This window comes from Kockiozyma suomiensis (genome assembly GCF_038497685.1).
Source record: "Kockiozyma suomiensis strain NRRL Y-17356 unplaced genomic scaffold V2V93scaffold_17, whole genome shotgun sequence".
Taxonomy (NCBI): domain Eukaryota; kingdom Fungi; phylum Ascomycota; class Lipomycetes; order Lipomycetales; family Lipomycetaceae; genus Kockiozyma; species Kockiozyma suomiensis.
Genome location: NW_027117680.1, coordinates 194,694 through 213,811, shown reverse-complemented (window position 1 = coordinate 213,811; position 19,118 = coordinate 194,694). Strand labels below are relative to the sequence as shown.

At 44.6% G+C, this 19,118-nt stretch overlaps 7 protein-coding genes across 7 annotated transcripts; 2 read left to right on the top strand and 5 right to left on the bottom strand.

The window, feature by feature from the left end:
- Positions 1-34: 34 nt before the first annotated feature.
- Positions 35-1,818, bottom strand: V2V93DRAFT_361261 (TEA/ATTS domain family-domain-containing protein; the record flags this gene model as incomplete). Its single annotated transcript, XM_066908157.1, has 3 exons — positions 35-735; positions 804-980; positions 1,044-1,818. 3 exons carry the CDS (start codon positions 1,816-1,818, stop codon positions 35-37), a joined length of 1,653 nt encoding a protein of 550 aa, XP_066763371.1.
- Positions 1,819-3,401: 1,583 nt separating this feature from the next.
- On the bottom strand, positions 3,402-4,473 carry V2V93DRAFT_375907 (uncharacterized protein). Its single transcript, XM_066911602.1, has one exon. It carries the CDS (start codon positions 4,368-4,370, stop codon positions 3,573-3,575), a length of 798 nt encoding a protein of 265 aa, XP_066763370.1. The 5' UTR covers positions 4,371-4,473; the 3' UTR covers positions 3,402-3,572.
- A 1,517-nt stretch (positions 4,474-5,990) lies between these two features.
- V2V93DRAFT_328944 (auxin efflux carrier) lies at positions 5,991-7,661 on the top strand (the record flags this gene model as incomplete). Its single annotated transcript, XM_066907609.1, has 3 exons — positions 5,991-6,081; positions 6,139-6,310; positions 6,374-7,661. 3 exons carry the CDS (start codon positions 5,991-5,993, stop codon positions 7,659-7,661), a joined length of 1,551 nt encoding a protein of 516 aa, XP_066763369.1.
- A 390-nt stretch (positions 7,662-8,051) lies between these two features.
- V2V93DRAFT_375904 (general substrate transporter) lies at positions 8,052-10,029 on the bottom strand. The gene has a single exon (XM_066911601.1). It carries the CDS (start codon positions 9,873-9,875, stop codon positions 8,268-8,270), a length of 1,608 nt encoding a protein of 535 aa, XP_066763368.1. The 5' UTR covers positions 9,876-10,029; the 3' UTR covers positions 8,052-8,267.
- A 1,814-nt stretch (positions 10,030-11,843) lies between these two features.
- Positions 11,844-14,675, bottom strand: V2V93DRAFT_375898 (uncharacterized protein). The gene is made up of 3 exons (XM_066911600.1): positions 13,496-14,675; positions 13,136-13,438; positions 11,844-13,079 (listed from the first exon to the last, which is right to left on the bottom strand). Exons 1-3 carry the CDS (start codon positions 14,514-14,516, stop codon positions 12,187-12,189), a joined length of 2,217 nt encoding a protein of 738 aa, XP_066763367.1. The 5' UTR covers positions 14,517-14,675; the 3' UTR covers positions 11,844-12,186.
- A 36-nt stretch (positions 14,676-14,711) lies between these two features.
- V2V93DRAFT_375896 (uncharacterized protein) lies at positions 14,712-16,616 on the top strand (the record flags this gene model as incomplete). Its single annotated transcript, XM_066911599.1, has 4 exons — positions 14,712-15,305; positions 15,359-16,175; positions 16,246-16,336; positions 16,397-16,616. Coding segments are annotated over exons 1-4 (1,631 nt in total), but the record flags the coding sequence as incomplete, so codon positions are not given.
- Positions 16,583-19,110, bottom strand: V2V93DRAFT_375894 (Met-10+ like-protein-domain-containing protein). The gene is made up of 6 exons (XM_066911598.1): positions 18,595-19,110; positions 18,439-18,516; positions 17,871-18,283; positions 17,334-17,631; positions 16,840-16,982; positions 16,583-16,778 (listed from the first exon to the last, which is right to left on the bottom strand). Exons 1-6 carry the CDS (start codon positions 19,055-19,057, stop codon positions 16,641-16,643), a joined length of 1,533 nt encoding a protein of 510 aa, XP_066763365.1. The 5' UTR covers positions 19,058-19,110; the 3' UTR covers positions 16,583-16,640.
- Positions 19,111-19,118: the final 8 nt, after the last annotated feature.

Sequence of the window (19,118 nt, the reverse complement as noted above, 5' to 3'; positions counted from 1 at the left end):
AATAGATGCTCTCCCGACGAGATCAAATCAGGTTTTACCACATTTGCAAAATTTCGTCTTCATTTACATACATTTCCGACATTTGACTCGCAGATGCTCCGTCAGATTCAGACATTGGATCACACTCTATCCAGGTTCCCAACTGTGGACCAGTTGACGCATCATCAATATACCGAGCTGTCACAGTTTGATGGATTTGGGCACGAGACATTGGCATCATGCGCATATACTGTGGGTTGGTGTAAATCATATTCAAGTTCTGCATATTGGATGCTGCGCCGGAATGCGACTCGTGTGGAGAGAGGAAGGGATTAGAGTGCTGCTGCAGCATAGACTGGTCTTCCAAAATCATCGGACCTTCAATAGGCGAAGTGTCAAGAGGCGACGTCGGTTCAGTATGAGAATCGACTTTAGGCGTCGGAGACGGGTTCGTGTAAAGTCCCGGATGATTAGGTACAATCATAAGGTTCTGACCACTGCGGAAAGACGACGCGCGAGATCCTGGGTGTGATCCAGGTCTATTCATTTGATGGGGCTGTGAGATTGGCGTCATTTGACCGAGCGAGTTGCGAATGTTATGTACCGGCGTTGTCGAGCTGATTGGAGGCGGTCGACGAGCGCTGTGTGATCCTAGACCGGTCGGTACATTGTCCGGGCCCGTAGGACTTGTGAAAAGGATAGGCATGTTTGTAGCCTGCGATCCAGAGGTCGGGTTGTCAGAAACCAGATTCATAACTATGATTCAGTTTAGTATACTCGTGTTCAATTTCGAAAAAAAAATAACTGAGAATTATCATGCGTACACTCTTTGTCATCTTTCAACAAGTGTTTCAACACCTGAATGTGACTAGAAACTTGCTTTCTTGTCCGAAGCTTTCCAGTCTTACGTAGAATATAATCCGAAATCAGCTCATTTCTTCCACAAGGTCTTCCGTTAACCGTAATCTTTCGGCGCCCAACTTTGGGAATCTTTTTGATAGCTACACAAACATATTAATTAGCAAGACACGCATGAAAAGCTGAAAACTTAAGTAGTCAAGTACCCTCCATAAAGGCATCCTCAACATCAGAACTCCATATTGAGTTACCATCATCGCCATTCTCGCGTCGCTGACGCGCCAGATACGCCCCATAGGCAGGTAAATCAGACAACGATTTCTCCATCGACACCGAAGAAGGCAATTTCCCATTCTGACTAGGTGTCTGGTAGAGGTGTTGCTGCTGCTGACGATGCTGTTGAAACATCTGTAGATTCACGTTTGACGGGAGCACTGGTGCCGAAATGGTGTGCTCCATCATTGGGGCCATAGGCTCTACGGCAGAACCGGGACCAAACAAGTCTTCATCGTCGCGATGCGTAAATGGCATTGTAGCCACCGACGTCGAGAATGATCTTCCAAGACGAGGACGTTTGGCCATGCTTTCTCCCGGAGAGGAAAAGACGTTATCGGAAGTGGTAGACAGACTTGAGAGGACAGTGCGAGGGGTAGCCAGCTGCTGTGGTGCTCCGAGAATGGAGTTCACCATATGAATTTTTTCGTCTTCATCGTCTGTAACGGGCGAAGTCACTAGCGAGCGGGACCGCTTGAGGGTTGCTGCTGGATGTAGATGCGGCATAACTCCGGCGTGGTGATCGTCATCAAGACGTCGCCGAGGGGTTGTGGTTGGAGGAGTAATGTTGAACAGAGACGGCAAAAGAGTTGAAGAAGGGGTCTCGAGACTGCCCGTGTGCTCCTGCTTGATCAGTGGCTCATGGTCGTGAGAGATGGCAGAAGTTTGACGCGTCGCTAGCGGAGTCCGCTGCGGCGAGAGGGGCATCATGTTATGCTTGTCTTCAGGAAGGGATGGGCCGACTGATTGCAGAGCGGCAAGGGGATATAATGCGACGCGTCAGACTCTGCAGAGCCAGAAGATGCGACTGGACTTCAGCAAGAGAGAGATGCAGTATGGGAAAGCTCAAGAGGCAGCGAGCAAAGACGCGACGCGAAAAAGGTCGCGGAGCGCAGAGAGATCAGCCGATTTGCGAGAGCAGCAGTGGATGAAACGGTGAAAAGAGTGGCACCGTCTGGAAGAGGAGAATCGAGAGAAGATGAGAGAGGATGAAGAGGAAAATGAAAGAGGAAGAGAGTGAAGGAGGATGAGGTAGAGACAGATAGAGAGGGAATAAAGAAGGAGGGAAAGAAAAGCGAGAACGAATTAAGGGAGCGGTTCTGTGGAGGAAGGCCGGCCAGGGTTAACTCTCAGTTGGCCCGCGTCGCCGGACCCGTATCGGTATTAGTGCCACAGTCGGGTCCGCGTTTGCCGCAGATCAGAGCTAAATGTGCCCGGATATGAACTAATGGTGATACTGTTCTTAAAAATGCCTTTATTTGGAGTAGCAAAATATTGTTTATTGCTGTGGTTGTTGTTGCTGTTTGCTGATGGTTGAAGGCTGCATCAATACGGGTCGCGGTATATTTAAACCTTCTTGCTGCGCGTGAATTTATTCAAAATAGCTTTTAAAGTGCTGATAGCTACCAGCAAAATCTTGATTATTCTACGGCAGTCTCACAGAATACAGTCAAGACTATCCACCCATCCAGCAACTGTCGGAGAGGCAGTGTCAGCGCTGACTGTGCCCGCTCCTCGAACGCGCGTGTTGCTGGACGCGTCGTTAGCGGCATTTGTGATGGGCGCCGCACAGCGCGTTGGAAGTCGCTAATCCTCACTAAATTTATTCGTTTCAGTTAACTAGCCTATACTAACCACGCATATCTCCGTATAGATATCTATAAGCTCTTCATTATTGTTTGTTGCAATTATCGGACAGATATCAGATCTCGACAAGGCTGATTGCTTGTGTCTGTCCAGCAAAGCCAGTCTGTTGAAGAAAAGTACGCGGACTCACGTGCTTTTGGATCACGTGCTTTTGGCTCACGGTGCCCCTTACTGACTGGATCTTGGCCCGCTATCATTATTTCATTCACGCGTACGCGAATTGAAGTTGCGATTTCTATAGGGCTGGTTGGCATAGCATAAAAATTGCCAGCTTTAACTAGTAGAATATTACTATTCCAATACAACTTCTTCAAGCCATTTACAGTGTGCTGTGGAGGGAGGTGAGGAGTAGGTTGGATTACATAATATCGAGGTTAAGTACGGGACATTATAAATTACTGCAGTTTCAATGCCCTTTTCATTCTTTTCATTATGGCAAATCAATATTCTAGAGAAGTTAATTTGCGAAACTTTAGATCAATCTGCTTCTGTATGCTTGATTATTTATACGTATGATTCATGCACTTTTAACTTTCAAGTCAGTTTGCATGTCTGTTGTGACTTCTATTTCCAATATAATCACGATAAATCACATAATCGCATGCGGGTTATCATGGAGTGCGACACTTAGATACTTATCTTGGCCCTTTCACTAAGCGGTACAGATATTAACAATAGTTTATTCTCCTGCAAATACCAATCTTATCTCAACTAATTAGACATTACACAAATAAAATCAACCCAATCACGTAAACGCCTATCCGAGACCCAGACTGTCGTTACTCATCATTACAAACTTATTAAACTAGTATTGTTCAATATCCAAAGACGCTCAGCAGCAATTCTTGGTCAATCAATTCCTTTGCAACCCTCATCATCGCGTTAAGACTCATTATTTTTCGCTCCTCGGTATCTTCGATACCCATTGAAATATCCCCATCGTCGTCACCTTGTTTATCTGAGCTTTCGTCGTTGATTTCACTATTCATATGCCTCGACGAGATTTGCCGTCGAGCAATTAATAGCTGACGACGCTTGGAAGGCGATACAGGCATCTTTCCCCGCGCTTTCTGCGACCGCGTACGACGTGAAGGAATGTAAGAATACCGTTCACTTTCCAGCATATCTTCTGCCTTGCGCTTTTTTGGAGAGGTAGCTGCTTTATCTCGTTTTGCATCCTCTGTAAACAGAAAGAAGCTGGCCGGCGTTCCAGTAAATATTTCCTCAGTCATTTTCTTTCTGTCTAGGCTCGACGTCATCTTGCTTCTACTGCGCGTATTGACGGGAGCAACCAGACTGGTCTCGTGAGGATCAACTCGTCTTTTCTTGAGACGACGAACTTGGTCGAATAGATCAGACGCACTAGATTCAATCTTAGACGATGGCGCTGTCATCCAGTTATCCAAATCCATGATATCATTGCGAGGTATTATATTAAGCGATGCATCTGATTTTGTTGAAAGTACATTGTCTTTGGAAGTCTCATTTGTTGACGATGTGCGCTGTTTATTGTTACTAAAGCTTGTAGCGGATCTGAAATTGAATCTCCTCGTGGACCACGGCATTTCTCCATTTTGAAGGTCAGATGCTGAGTCTGAGTCGTTGCTCTTCATTTTGAGAATGAAAGAGACTGTTTAAGTTTGAGTAGCTTGAGTAGCTTGAGTAGCTTGAATGGCTTGAATAGGCTGTGGTGGCTGATGTAGACAGAAGCGAGAAAGTGTGCAGCCAGAGATGCAGAGTGTGCGGCGAGATGAGGTAAACAAACCGCCAACCTTAAATTAGGATCGTGCAAGTCGGGCAGGAGGGACGACAAATCATCTTCCTGACGATAACTGCGATTATCCTATGATACTTAGTCAACTACTAAGTTGTTTGTGGAGATGCAATTCAAAGATGCTATCTGAAAGAGAGCTGAGGAATACAGACTGAGCTAAGACTAATTTTACTATGAGCAGCAAGAACAGTATACTACAACATATCACGCTTCTCAAATAAAAACAGCAAAACACCATCCTGAACGCCCAAAAAATGCACCATATAGACATACATATATATGTACATATATATATCAAATGTGGCAATAACTTATGCTGATCGATGACGACGTTAAGAGCCCCGCGGGTTGTCGCCTAAATGTGCGGCTCGCTGAGACGAGTGATTAGGCAGGTGTTCGTGGGGGGGGGCCCTCGCATTGTTACATCTATAGCACGGGCGATTTGTGATTTTCTGTCAATTTAGTACCACCAGAGAAGCTGATGGGAGTAGAGAATGTAGAGAATGCGCTTTGGAGGTAGGCATCTCTTTCGACCTCTCTGAGAGAGATGGTCGTGAGATGATATCAGACGCGAGTGCAGCACGAGTCCGTACAGTCTGTTGAGAGTAGTCTACGGCAATAGAATAGCCGCCCTCCACCAAAAGATTATTGCTAAAATAGAGCAGCAATCAACCGATATCAACACTAGTCATTGTTATTCCAGAAGACAATAGAGTGTCGCTGTGAATATTGAACTGCAAAAGCCGGCGATGAAAAACAAGAGTTCCCCATGCGGTTAGTAACCACGAAATCGGACTCGATGCGCACTAGCTACCAGCGCTCCTCCCTCCCCGCTTTTGCCAATCCCTTTATTACTCTTCTATCCTCTTGCGTTTCTCATCTCTTTGTAAACTCCTCATTGGGTCTCTTCACAGAATTTTCTACTTCTCTTCGCCCTTCCGCCGCACGTCGCTAGTGTTAAACCTTACTTGGGCAGCCATTTTTCTTATCCGGAAAAGAGATCTCGCCTCTGCACCGCATTCGTTGTTCTTTATTCCGTTGACGTGCTCGAGAGCTTTGTTTTGCTCCATTACGCAATAGTAATTCCTGCAAGTAAGCTGTGCTTTAAGGGGCAGTGTAATGGCTTTCAAGTCTTGGAGCCATTACTATCTGTGATTTTTTTCCCATATCATACTAATGCTCTGACACAGCTTTCACTTCCCCTTTTAATTAATTTCCGCTTGTATAGAGTTAATCTATATATTTTCATTCTTTCCTTGTGTTTGTGCTGCAAGGAATTCTAGATGTTTAGAGTCCAGTTCACCCTTTCTTCAGCCATCTTCGCCAGCCCTGACGATCCTTCCTCTTTTGTATCACAAACTTATTCTTCAACTTGTTCACTTGCGGGCAAGAACATCTCAAGCAGCTACAGTGGTTAGATTCATATCCGCTGTCTTGATATATATCAAGTATGTCGTCAATGAGCATTGGTGCCTCGATCTTTGTGGCCGTAAAGCCTATCATTAAAATCTGCCTATCTGTCAGTGCAGGCATCTTCTTTTCAAAGAAAAGTACGTGTGTCTTCTTTAAGTGTATGCTCAATAATTTCAACTAAACCCTTTTTATAGATGTACTGGACATTCACACTAGCAAAAAAGTATCGTCAATGCTGATCAATTACTTTTTCCCCTGCATTATCTTCAGTAAAGTCGTGGTCGCTTTTGATTCTGGTACTATGCGTACAGTGGGCTTTTGCGTTTTAGCAGCTATCATATACATGGGATCAGGAACTATCTTTGCGTGAGTTTTTCTCATTTTCAGTATTTTTAGTTACTTGATTGCTGATTTTTTTTTATGGTACAGAATTATCTTGCGAATTTTTGCGCCGGTACCAAAATTCTGGCGAGGGGGTTCAGCGGTCGCATCAATATTCAGTAACTCGGGTGATATTCCAATGGCGTATGTCATGACAATCACGGCCAGTAAGCCATTCAAAGACGGTGATGAAACGCAGGGAATCGCATATGTATCGGTTATTATGTCAGTATATGTCGCGTTTATGTTTGCTGGTGGATGCGTGCAATTGATTGAAAACGATTTCAAAAATCCTCCTCAACAAGATCTCGAGAATACTGTTGGTGAAAAGCAAAAAGCGGGTTCAAAAGCTAAAAAGTTTAAGAGTGTGCTCAATATCAAGAGATCAAAAAAAGGTAGCACATTATCTACTGGTACAAGTGAAATGGATGCAGAGAAAAGTCCGAAGCCTGCAGATTATGATGACTCTGAATTTGGAGCCACGCGACTAGCAGTTGGTCTCGCGAATCCCGTGCTCGCGCGCACGAGCGCCCTCATACCAATGGCGACCTCCAACACAATTGATTCACATAACTCGTTAAGACCTATCGAGTCAGCTGGTGTCAGATCTATTAGACAGAGACTTAATGCTCGACGCGAAGATGACGCGCAAACAGTTGATCTTAATGATGATGAAGATGATGATGGAGATGCGCTGGATCCAGTAGTCAGCGCTGTGACTGCCGAGATTAACATTGAGAAGCACAACGTCGTTTTAGCGCGATTTATCATTTTTCTGAGGAATCTATATCAACCTCCCACAGCCTCACTGATTGTTTCGATTGTTGTGGCGGTTATTGATCCAGTTAAGGCTTTGTTTGTGCAGACTGATTACGACATGCCATCCGCGCCTGATGGACAGCCACCGTTAGATTTTGTCATGGATTTTGCTGAATTTATTGGAAATGCTTGTGTTCCGTTCGGATTACTGTTACTTGGTGGAATGATTGGGCGATTATCAATTAAATCCTTACCCAAAGGATTCTGGAAATATCTCGTCGCCTTAATTCTTTTAAAATTGGTAGTCACGCCAATAATCGCCATTGCGTTCACACAAGGATTTAGAAAATCGGGAATAATCGACGACGATAATCTTGTTCTCGCATTCGTTTTCATAATGTCTTCAGGAGTTCCTAGTTCGACGTCGCAGGTCTATTTGACTACTTTTTTTGCACCAGAGGATATGGAGCATATTCCGCAGATGGATTGTCTGGCTGCATGTTTGATTTCGCAGTACATTGTTTTAGTGCTGACGTTGGCTATTTTAGTCACTTACACGCTGCAGATTATTTTGTAGGGGCGGGGTAAATTCTATATGTTCATTTCTATTATTATTCTTGCCGCTGTTTATGTTGGGTATATTGCATATGGAGCTTCGTATAGTTTTCACTAACTTGTGATCATCGACTTCTTAGCCGCACTGGCTTTTTACGGATTTTATTATGGGAACTTTTATGATTGGAATTTCATGTATGTTAGTCAGCTTGCTAACATAGATTTTACATTAACAGAATGATTGCCATATCAGACAACACCACAATTCTCTTTTAATATTTCCTCTCGGCAGTTTATAAATTTGACAGTGACAATTTTTAACCTTTATTCAGATTGGGAGAGATGGTGATGATGCAAATTGTATATTTGTATGGTGTTTGTTCCCATATATCCGGTAAAACTGTCAATCAATGTTTGACATTGTCGCGTTTACGTTTGACAGCCTTCTGATTCTTTAAGTTAAAATTGGGATTATAGAAAGGAATATCGAGCAATGTGTTCATCTTAGACACGACTTATTAATACGAAAAAGGTACCCTTAATCAAAGCAAATTAATCAAATTCATTACTACTATACACGAGAACGGCACGATAAATTTTTGTAGAAATGAAAATAAAACTCGGCAACTTAAACCAGATGCTCGCCAGCTACCAGTTTTTTCTCAACTAAATCAACATGCTCAATCTCTGCCATCTTCTCAACATCATAATCACGTTCCAATGCGATTGCATGAATACCAACATTTGCATCCGGGCCATCAAATACCTCGGCAATCTCCTCAAGTGATTTACCACCTGTCTCGGGAAAGAAAAAGTATACGACAACAGCCTCGACACCTATCCATACACAATACACAATATAGTATTTCCATTGAATTGCGTCCATTGCGATAGGGTTGACATAGTTATTGAACACACCGACTATATTCCCGCATAATTGGTAGAGCATTGAACCCTTGGCACGAAGAGAATACGGTACAACTTCCGTCACATAGGTGGGTGCAAACGGAGCTGTCAAGTGATAAAATCCTTGATAAATGTACATGACCGCAATAATACCAATGGCTAATGGTCTATTATTGAATCCTCGCTCCTGATTAACGGCAGACATGATTGTCCAGACAATATACGAGACTTGCATACTGATCAATCCAAAAAGAAATCCTTTTCGACGACCGATTCGATCGACTTGCGAGGCAAAAGTATAAGCTGTCACAATACCCCAAGCAGTTCCAGCTAAATTCACAGTCAGCTGCTCCTGTTGATCCGTCACACCAATATTCGTCAATACTCGAGAAAGATAATACGACATGATTGCGTTTCCTGAGAGCTGCATCATAGCTGGTACAAAGGTCGCGATAAGGAACCGATGACGCATACCCTTCGTTTTAAAGAATGTAGACCATGAGTTACTATCTGCTGCACGCTCGGCTTCAAGAGTCGCCGTGACCTCTGCCATTTGGAACTTTACCATCTCGGATTCTCGGTCTCCGCCCGCATGATATCGCACAAAGAACTCATATGCTTCTTCATGACGATCTTTCATAATCAACCAACGCGGAGATTCGGGTGAAAACAATGATAATACGCATTGAACAATTGGAAAGAAGCACTGCAGCAAAGACGGGATCCGCCATGACCAGGATGAGGTTCCCATATGGAACGTACCATAGGTGATTGCCGCCGCCACAAACGAGCCAATAGGCCACGCGGGCTCGATAAACGACGTCATTTTACCTCGCTGTGCAGGATATGCACATTCAATAAGTAATAGCGGAGCAGCTGATCCCGACAGGCAGATTCCCATGCCCAGCAGGAATCGGGCGACAACAAACATAGGATAGGCCTGAGCGGCGCCTTGTAAGACTGCACCAACTATAATAGTTGCTGAACCAATAGAGATTGGCAGGCGTCGTCCCCATCTATCGCATATTGTCGATACGAAGGGTGTCATAATCAACACACCGTATGTGACTCCATTGGTCATCGATCCAAGCTTGCCGCCTTTGGGATGACCAAAGTACTCTGTCCAGGTAGATAGCGATTGCAGACCATTCAACATCGAGCCGTCGAAGCCAGAAGTAATTTGCGTGAGCATGGCGCACATTAACATAAAGTTTAGCTTACGAATATATGGATAATGCCACCAAAATTTCTCATGCACTGGCATATAATCGTTGAGAGTCTTCCCCTCGAAGCGCGAGAGGTCGCCAATATCAATAGCGGGCAGTCCCATTTTGTCAATCCAGCAAAAAGAAAAGAAGGAAGACTAATAAGAGTAGTAGTTTAAATTGTCATGATGAAAGGAAAAACAGAAATTCAGATCTTATAAAAGTCAGGGCAGATACTGCGCAAGATATATGACCCTGCGGGTGACTTTTCGAGTTGCTTTTTGCGGGGCAGATTGCGGGGTGCGGCGGTCTATTGTTACGGCGGTCTGGCGGGCCGCAGACAACACCGCCTGGCCGCCTTATTATTTTGTGTGCGCTAAGGCGCTTAGATTTAAAGACAGTTTAAACACCGTTCTTCCAGGTCGCCTGATCCTTTTCTCCTGATAACTCTTACAGTGAGTTTTACTTCGTCGTGTTAAAAGGTGTGCTAGTAATACCAGCTACAGAAGTACATGTTGTAGAAAGAAGCTGGCATTTCAAACTATGCCGAACATTCTTTCTTTCATCGGCTTCTTTCACTATGTTGCTCTGCCGCTGCCAATTATCCCTTACGTATATAGCCTATATATCTTCAGTTGAAGATATATGTGGAGAGTCGGCTTACGGTCGAAAGATAACTACATGTAATCTACAAAGAAAATTAAGTCCCGTAACCGCCGGTACTTATCTAACGATCACGAGTTGTCGCAATAGAGGCATGGGAACGAAAGCCCACTATTTTAAAAGTAAAGATTTGTGGCATGAATATGAATGGATGCGAAGTTAAAAGGCTTCAAAGTGGTAGGTTTACTTTCATTTCAGAGGCAATGCGGAGTTTCTCCCCGCCTCCTTCTCCGCAATCCCGTTTCGTCTTCTCGAACTCCATAAAGCTTACTTCAACCCGATGTTTCCCCACATCCTGACGATTTAATCGCTTTAAGCGCGAGACAATATATAAATGTGAGGATCGCGCTTATAACCCCCACGTGTATCATCTGCTGCAGCTTCTATGCAAACAAGTCTCGTCGTCAAGACTACTGCCGTTGTGTTAGTTTTCTCAAGAGCAGCTATGTAAGATGTACAGGTATCTTTTTTTGATATTTTTGGAGTAAATATGATTGGGGCCAGAGATTACTATCTGAAAATATGTTTTTGGTTAATGCCAAGGGCCGCATAATAAAACCCTGCATAATATTTTCATTTCGAGATGATCAGCGATATGACAATGGTAGGGTCTTCCGAGCCCTAAAAAAACACATCATATCAAGAATACAAACAGACGTGGTAAAGCTAGTAAACTAAAATCGTAAAAATCGTCGCACGTGCAAAGATACCTTATTGCTGTCTATGCATGTGGATCCCACGTGCGCTGGTAAAGCGAGCTATGAAGAAAAATACGTGCATTAGACTGTGGGATATTGCTTCTGAAAAAAAAATATACCAGATATTCAGGATATGGCGCTATTATAGGTTTCAATTGTGTCAATAGTCTGGATAACGGAGAGACAAGGATGCCAAAACAGTAGACACCATCCAGCAAATGAAAACATGAATTATCGAACAACATTGAAAAGAACAGAAATCAATCAATCAAAACTTGAGCTACGGAAGGATGTCTAAACCGGGCAAATTTGGGCACAAGTTCTTAATTAGACGAGTTCACGTTTCTGCCAGCTATTCAAAGCCATGGCATGACGGAACTTTTCTAATAACGCGCAATTTTCAACTCTACAACCTAGATATGACGTTTGATTGAAAACGCTGAAGACAATGAGTGCCGGCGAAGATATAGAGGAGATGAAGACATTGCTTTCAGTTCTGTATCAGATCAATCAATCCTAGAGCTTTAAATAATTGCTAGCTCTCATCCCGTCTCTAGGCAAGCAGCAACTTCTTTTTTTTTTTGCTCTTCAAAAAATGATTATAAAAAAAAACAGCCAAAAACTAGGACACCTACGATTCCAGCGTGGTCTCCCACCGCAGTACTAAGTAGGCCTAAAGGAGCTTAACTAGAGTTGATCGGACGGGAAACGGTGCTTTTTCCTTAGTATGGTCCTAGCTGTTATTTCCTACAATTTGGCTCACTATATTCGTTACTTTCCCTCCAACTGCCGTGTCTTCGATATCTCAACCTCAGTGTCGATATTCAATCTGATTATTCGTCATCCGAGAAACCTGGCTTGCTCATCGAGTTCTCGTCATCCAACTTAGCTCATGGTTCAACCAATTATGCTAAACTAACTGGCACGAGGAGAAAGGAGGATGACTCCGATTTTAGGAGAGGTATAGCATTTCATATTAAGAAAACGCCATAATCAACTGCCAGTTACAGAAACTCATTAATTCATACAACGCAGAACCTATCCTACAATTAACCCGCCAACCATAAACAAATTATTAAACACCAAAATTATCAATCCGAATAACGCCATTAGCAAAGCCAGCAACATACCACCCGCCAAATTCGCGCTGCGGATTCCACGCCAAACAACTGACAGAAATCGAAGGCGGGCTAATAACACTGCTAGAAGATCTCCCCATCGCGCCAATCATCTCCATTTTATATCCTTCGACGAATCGAAATTTTTCAGCCAGCTCTGAAGAGTGAACCGCGTTTGAAAGAGATATCGGGGTAGCCGGGATACTAGATACTTCTAATTTGAGACTCCTGATCTGCGGCCAGTTGTGATATGTCACCTTCTTGCTTACAAGTGCACGCGCAGCAATATTAGATAGATAAACGCAGCCGTCTGCAGCGGCTGTTGCCACGAATGCGTGGCCTGTGCTTGATGTTGCAATACAGGTCAGACTACTCTCATGTCTGGTGAGAGAAGTCTCTTGCGAGATCGCGATAATCGGCGCAAATTTAGTTTGTACTGTATCATCTACCGAAAGTAAAAGCTGTAACTGTGGGTGTGCGGCGATTGATGAAGCAGAGAATCCCTTTGTGCGGATATTTGTTGTGCGCGAAGTGCGCGGATCACGAATATCGATGGCTCGAACATATCCATCTGCCGAAGTAGTTGCGATAAAAAACGGAAGATGAGGTGCAAAACTGACAATCTCAGAAATGACTGTATAATGGAGCGGCTCGCAAAAAACTGGCGTCGTGCGCAGATTGGTCTTGGGGTCGCCTTCACCTGGAGTCTCGTCTGCTGCGGATGTGAGGTCAAAGGTCGCGACGAAGCCGGTGGTCGTGCCAACAGCGATAGTGTGCTTGTCGATCCAGGTAAAGGAATGAATTTTCATTCCTGGAAGAGCTACTTGGCAGAACGGCGAGTCGATATATTCTGTACATATTAGTGTCAGCTTTTACTTCCTTACATACGCAAAACATATAACGCACTATATAGCCAATCAGTCATACTCGGTCGTGGAATTTTGACAAATTTAACAGTTCCGTCAGCATACACAGCACCAAGCACACCAATCGCTTCGCTGTTTTTAGGTGCAGTAACAGGCCACCACTTCATACACGTTGGCGTTCCCCACCGATGCGTGTAGCATATTGCCAGTCGTGGTGCAATCTGTCGTGCCGAGAGATCAATGCTCCATATCTGAATAGTTGATGCATATTGCTTTGATCGAAATACTGGATCATTGAGTTCTTCAGCGTTGTTGACAACCGAAACTGCTAGGTATTGCGTGTCTATATCAATTTAGTCAGAAAAAAATCGTATAACATATCTCAACATCCTCATTGTACCTGAATCATCAAGAGGAGCCCATTCGCAAGCAGCTGGGTATCCAGCTACATTTATAATACATCCTTGTCTGTTTCCACTGGTCAACGATTGAACATCCCTAGCCTCACAGGCTGCAAGATTAATTTCCCGAAGCGAGTCGTTATACCCGATATCAAATCTAAGCTTTCTGCCTCTCTGCCGCGTGTTTTCAATCTCTCGCACAATTTGTAGATCCACATCAAAAACCTCATCGACATTAAGACAAGGCATGCCGGACTCCTCTATTTTGGAGTTATACAGCACCGCGAGATCGTTGACCCATTTATTTCGATATTTAGCGCCCGCAACAAGAGCTTCACGCCGATGACCAAATATTTGCAGCATTCTCCCCTCGACAGACTGCGCTTGCTTAAGACTAGCTTGTCTAGATGTACGTGATCTTGCTTTTGTGCCTTTTTTAGTGACTCCCCTTTTCGGTCGAGATTCGGAAGCTGAAATCTCGTCCTCCTCTTCTTTGTCTTCTGCATCATCCTCCTCTTCTTCTTCAGCAGCAGCTTCAAATTCATCATCATCTTCGCCGTCTCCGTCGGGTTCGAAATCATCCGAGTCGTCGTCGATATCGATAGCTTTTCTCTTTGGCGTTGGCCGTGCAACAGGTCCTTTGCTCGGATCCTTTGGCGGTCGACCTCGTTTAGGTTTATCCAAGCTTAGCTGATTCTCTTCTTCTTCGTGTTCGTCTAGCTCGATGTCTTCTTTATCTGCGAGAATAGCGTTGGTGATAGCTTCACCTTGTTCGATCTTAGCGTAGTCGACGTCTTTTCTTGACCGTCTCATCGGACGTCCAGATGGTGTCGTACGTTCAACAATCTCTTGTATCTGATCTTCATCGTCATTATATTCTTCTGCAAGCACTTCTCGACGCGGTCTCGCGACTCGCTTAGGTGGAGGAACATAGCCTTCCGGCAACGGATATTTCCTTGGTCGTCCGCGGCCACGCTTAGTTGACGCTGAAGACTCTTGCGTAAAGTCAGCTTCAGGCATCGAAGATATGTCGTATAGCTAATATCACTATTGAGGCACTGCTTCAACTAGATGCTGCGTCATTGCCTTCGTTCCACCAGCCGTTGACAGACAGAATTGTTTTGAAGACGAGGTCGCCGAGAGCGCGCAGGGGCATTTAGAGTTTTTGAGTCGTTGGTTAGCCTGGGTTTACGCGGCAGTACACTGATGTATACCACTTTGAAAGCAACCACTCCACCAAACTCGAGATATAAAGCATGGAAACATCAGACAGTGTAAATACCTGTTGGATTTGTCTTGGCACATCGAATGATGCTCCTCCGAGCGGCGCCCCTTCGCACGAATGGCGACATCCGTGCTCGTGCAGTCTCATCGCGCATGAATCATGTCTTCTCACATGGATCGCTCCCAGCAATGAATACAAAGCCTGTCCGCAATGCAGAGCTCGTATAATTCCTATCAAACCACCAGAAGCGGCAGGGATACGTGCTCAGCATGTACTGCGCCGACTCTCAGGCTACGCATGGAAAATGGGTCTCTTGGGTGGGGTTGTGTGCCCTGTATTTTCACTTATTCATCGTAATTTCTATGCTCATGGCGCAGTGTCGGTGCTCAGTGTGTTTTCATTGGAGGAAAGTATGGCTATACTAGGATTGGATGGTAAGGAAGAGGCGACATCGGCGTTTGTGCATCGTTGCTTTACCAATTATCTTCTCAGTGGGCGCAACTGGCGCGATTCTGTGGAAGTGGGCAAGCTCATTCTAAGTCGATTGACAAGGCAGGATCAAGCAGTGCACAGGTCTCATTATCGTATGCTTGTGACTCTTTAATATTTTTTGAAATTTAGCTAACAATGTCGATAGTTCGAAATTTATTTGTAGCCATGATTCCCTCGACGCTCATACTCTCGCGCACGAACCAGCGTATGATTGCAAGAACCGCGATAATGCTTACATCCGCAGCCTTACTCGCTCTGGTCAAGAATCCTAAAATCAATGTACTTTCCCGGAAAAGTCCGCAAACTCCGACTAATATCGCGTTAATGTCTCTGCCAGTTTTGTACTCGGTGTATGATGCGCTGTATTCGCTATTCGTCGCACCTCGAATGATAGCTTGGAATGATCAAGCAGTGAAGAATACTGCGGAGCTGCAAGCCGGGCCTGCTGCGATGGAGAATGAACAACCACAGGTCGACAACGAGGTTGTGGATGAGGTCCTTGAGACATGGCGGACTGGGGAGCAGAGATTGTTGGATGCCGAGGTAGCTTTGGAGAGGATGGAAGACCTACAAGAAATACCGGAACAGCGGCTTATTGCCATTCAGCGGCAGCTTGCGTGGGTACGAGGGCGACTTCGCGATCTGCGCCAACAACGTGAACAAGGGCAGAATATTGCTCAGGATGAGATTGTCGCGCCGGAAGATGTGCGGGTGAATGAGGAGGCGGCCAATGAAGAGGCGGCCAATGAAGAGGCGGCCAACGAAGAGGCGGTCAATGAAGAGGTAGTCATAGCAGATGCTGATTTAGCGAATGGGGAAATTAGACGTGATGGGTTCGGAGTTAATGTTGAACTTGGGCAGTGGAACTATCGAGGAGTTGGGCATGCCTTCTTGAAGCGTGACAATTCGATTACGGTCATGGGTGCTCTAGCGTTGCCTATACTGAGTGGGATAGCTGGCGAGTGAGTTTCCTTTTTTGTCTTTTTTTCTTTTTGATTTTTCTCTTGATCAACCTGACTGACTTATGTATAGTGTTCTGGCGATGGCGTTTTCCAAGCTTGTTCCCAGACGTATGCGCTTTGTGCGCAGTGTGGCTGGTGGCATGCTCGTGGTCCTGTTGAATGTAAGTACAGCGAGAGATACGATCAAAGATGATGGGATTGCTAATCATGATATGATGTAGGATGCGTTTGAGATGTACTGTGCATATCTAAAGTCGCTACCCCCTCGAGCGCGGCGGATTGAGAACTACGATAAGAAGAGCGCACTCGTGATAGATCGAGTGGGAGGAGAGGAGGATGAGCGGCCACGACTTGCTATTGAGCAGGCGATTAATATCGAGGTCGACTTTAATTAGTGTAAATAATGATATAATGTCAAGCAGTAGTTTATTTTTATCCGAGTTTAGTCTATGGATTAAGGTTAGATCAGTCCCTGGCGAAGGCGACTTGTCGCGGCAGTCTGAAGGAGACGCAGTGCATCGTCTTGGAAGGAGCCACCAGGCGCACGTAGTGGATAGAGAGCTCGTCGAGGGGGATGTCGTATCCGAGCGCGTCTGCGACTCGCTGGAAACATAGTCAGCGTAGCACTGATATCTCAGCAATATCTAATCTAATCAGGACTCACCTGCCGCAGCGCCGGGTGCACTACACTCTCCTCTGGCTTTGGGTTCTCGGGGTCGTTTGACTTATGGAAGCAGTACACGTGCACCATTGGCATCGTAATCGCGTCGTCGTCGTCGTCATCGCGGTACAGTCCGCGGAAGGCATCTAGATATATCAGTCACGTGTTAGCCTTGAGTGCGCCACTGTGGCTTGGGAGGTGTTTCGAGGCGAGTTCGGCCAGGCCGCCATTTAATCATTTCCTCTGTTCTCTCTTCTTTTTCTGCGACATATTGCATCTACTCATCTCTCATCCTTCATCTCTCATCCTTCATATCTCTCGGGCGCCCGCGTTCTTCTTCCAGAGGATTCGCCTCAGAATACGATATACTGCCGATAAGCGCAGGCTCCATTTTAGGCGCCGTCTCCGCGGCCGCCGTCAGGCGTACTGCTCTCTCGTCCACTCCACTCCAACCCTTTCTGGTGTATTTACACTCCAAAATCAAAAGAAAGACTTACCGAGAAATTCAATTGCAGCGTGCGGCAAATTCATCACATAGTGTGCATATTCTGTCGGCACTGGCACTTGCTTCGTCTTTTTTCGCTCCTTTTTGTCCTTATTCTCAACTGCCTGATCGCTCTTGCGCTGCGAGTTCTCTAGTTTGCGCACTTTTTTGGTTCGACTCTCAGCTGCCGTCTCAGTATTCTCTGGAATCAGCATCGTCTTTTTTTTGCTCGCATATTTGCGCAATTCAGATATTGAGATTCGAATAAAGTCTCGACCGTCAAGGTTATAAGCAAACACATTATCGGTCACCTAACACAGTACACATAGTCAGCTTAGTCAATTTCCTTTCTTGCCGTCTTTTTCGCCCAATGCTCGACGTCAGTAACTGGATCACTGTCGTGCGTCTTGGGCTCTTCAAAATCTTTATCAATAAAGAACGCAAAGAGCGCAAGCGCAAGAAACGGCACAACAGAGGCATCATTTTAAAAAGTGAGGCATACGAAATCCACGGCGTCTGAATTACACTTTTTCAATATATCTCAACATACCTTATTGATTCGAATATTCTCCTGCATACTTGCGTAACTGTCGCCGTTCAAGTCATTTGCAAAGACAACTAAATGCCGCTTTCCAGCAGGCAACGCAAATGGTCCCACACCAGCCATAACATCACACACTGCTTCGCCAGGTTTAAACATGCTGATCAGCCGCAGGTGCTCGCCTTGCAGTCGTGAATTCCAATACACTTTTGAAAAATCAAAGCGGAAAATACAGTCACTTTCACGGTGCTCGACCATGTACCGCTTCTCGCCTGCGATAACTTCCATCTCAAACGTGCGGAATACGGTATCGATTGTATCGAGTTTGTTGACTACTGTTTCCACTGAAGGGTTTTTGTCGAGAATTACCTGTCCAATGAGATACTTGTAGGGAAGATATTGTGAGCGAAGATTCATATGTGCTAGATTTTGTAGAAGTTAGAATATTTCTTTAGAATTTGTCTTCAATTTTTTGCTTGTCGTTTGTTTGATATCGGCGTTTGGAATGTTTGTAAAGGGTTTTTGAATTTCGGTTTCGCATTTGACAATACACGTTTTGAATACAAAAAAGACTTACCAATATGTCCGGTCAATGTAAAACCTGTCGGAATCTCTGTCAACAACTCTTCAGGAAGCACCGCAGACAATATCTCCTCTAAACCCTCAATACGTTAGCGGCTTTTTCGATATTTCTCTAATTTAGAGTCAGAGACGCAAAATATCAATTTCTCACCTGGCTTCCAAAATTTATAACCCAACTCAAGAGTATACGGCACAAGAGGAAACTCCTTATGCTCAGCCAGATACAACTTCATCCGCTCACTCATTCCTTCTAATTCCCCATCATGTAAATCAGGCCTTAGCAAAATTAGAAAATCAGCAGCCTGACCATCAGCTTTAAACGTTTTAACAATATTAGTAACACCATGTAATTGCAATAAATCCATCTCAAATGTCCGCAAAGTTTTAAATTCTCGCGGATCAAGTACTTTGATAGCCGTCAAAGGAACTTTGATTGTAAAAAAGTCCCGGTCAAGGACTTTCATTGATCTATTTATTGGTGGTGAGAAGTGAGCATTGTCGCGCTCGCCGGTGGTTTGATGAACCATTTGGAGCTGAAGCTGAAGTGCTGATGAAAAGAATCTGAATTTGCGTAATGTTATGGTATAAAAATAATTAGAAAACCGTTTATTCATCTACTTCATTTGAATTTGCAGAGATGTTAAGCTCTGTGAAGACTTCGAGTGGATAAATATT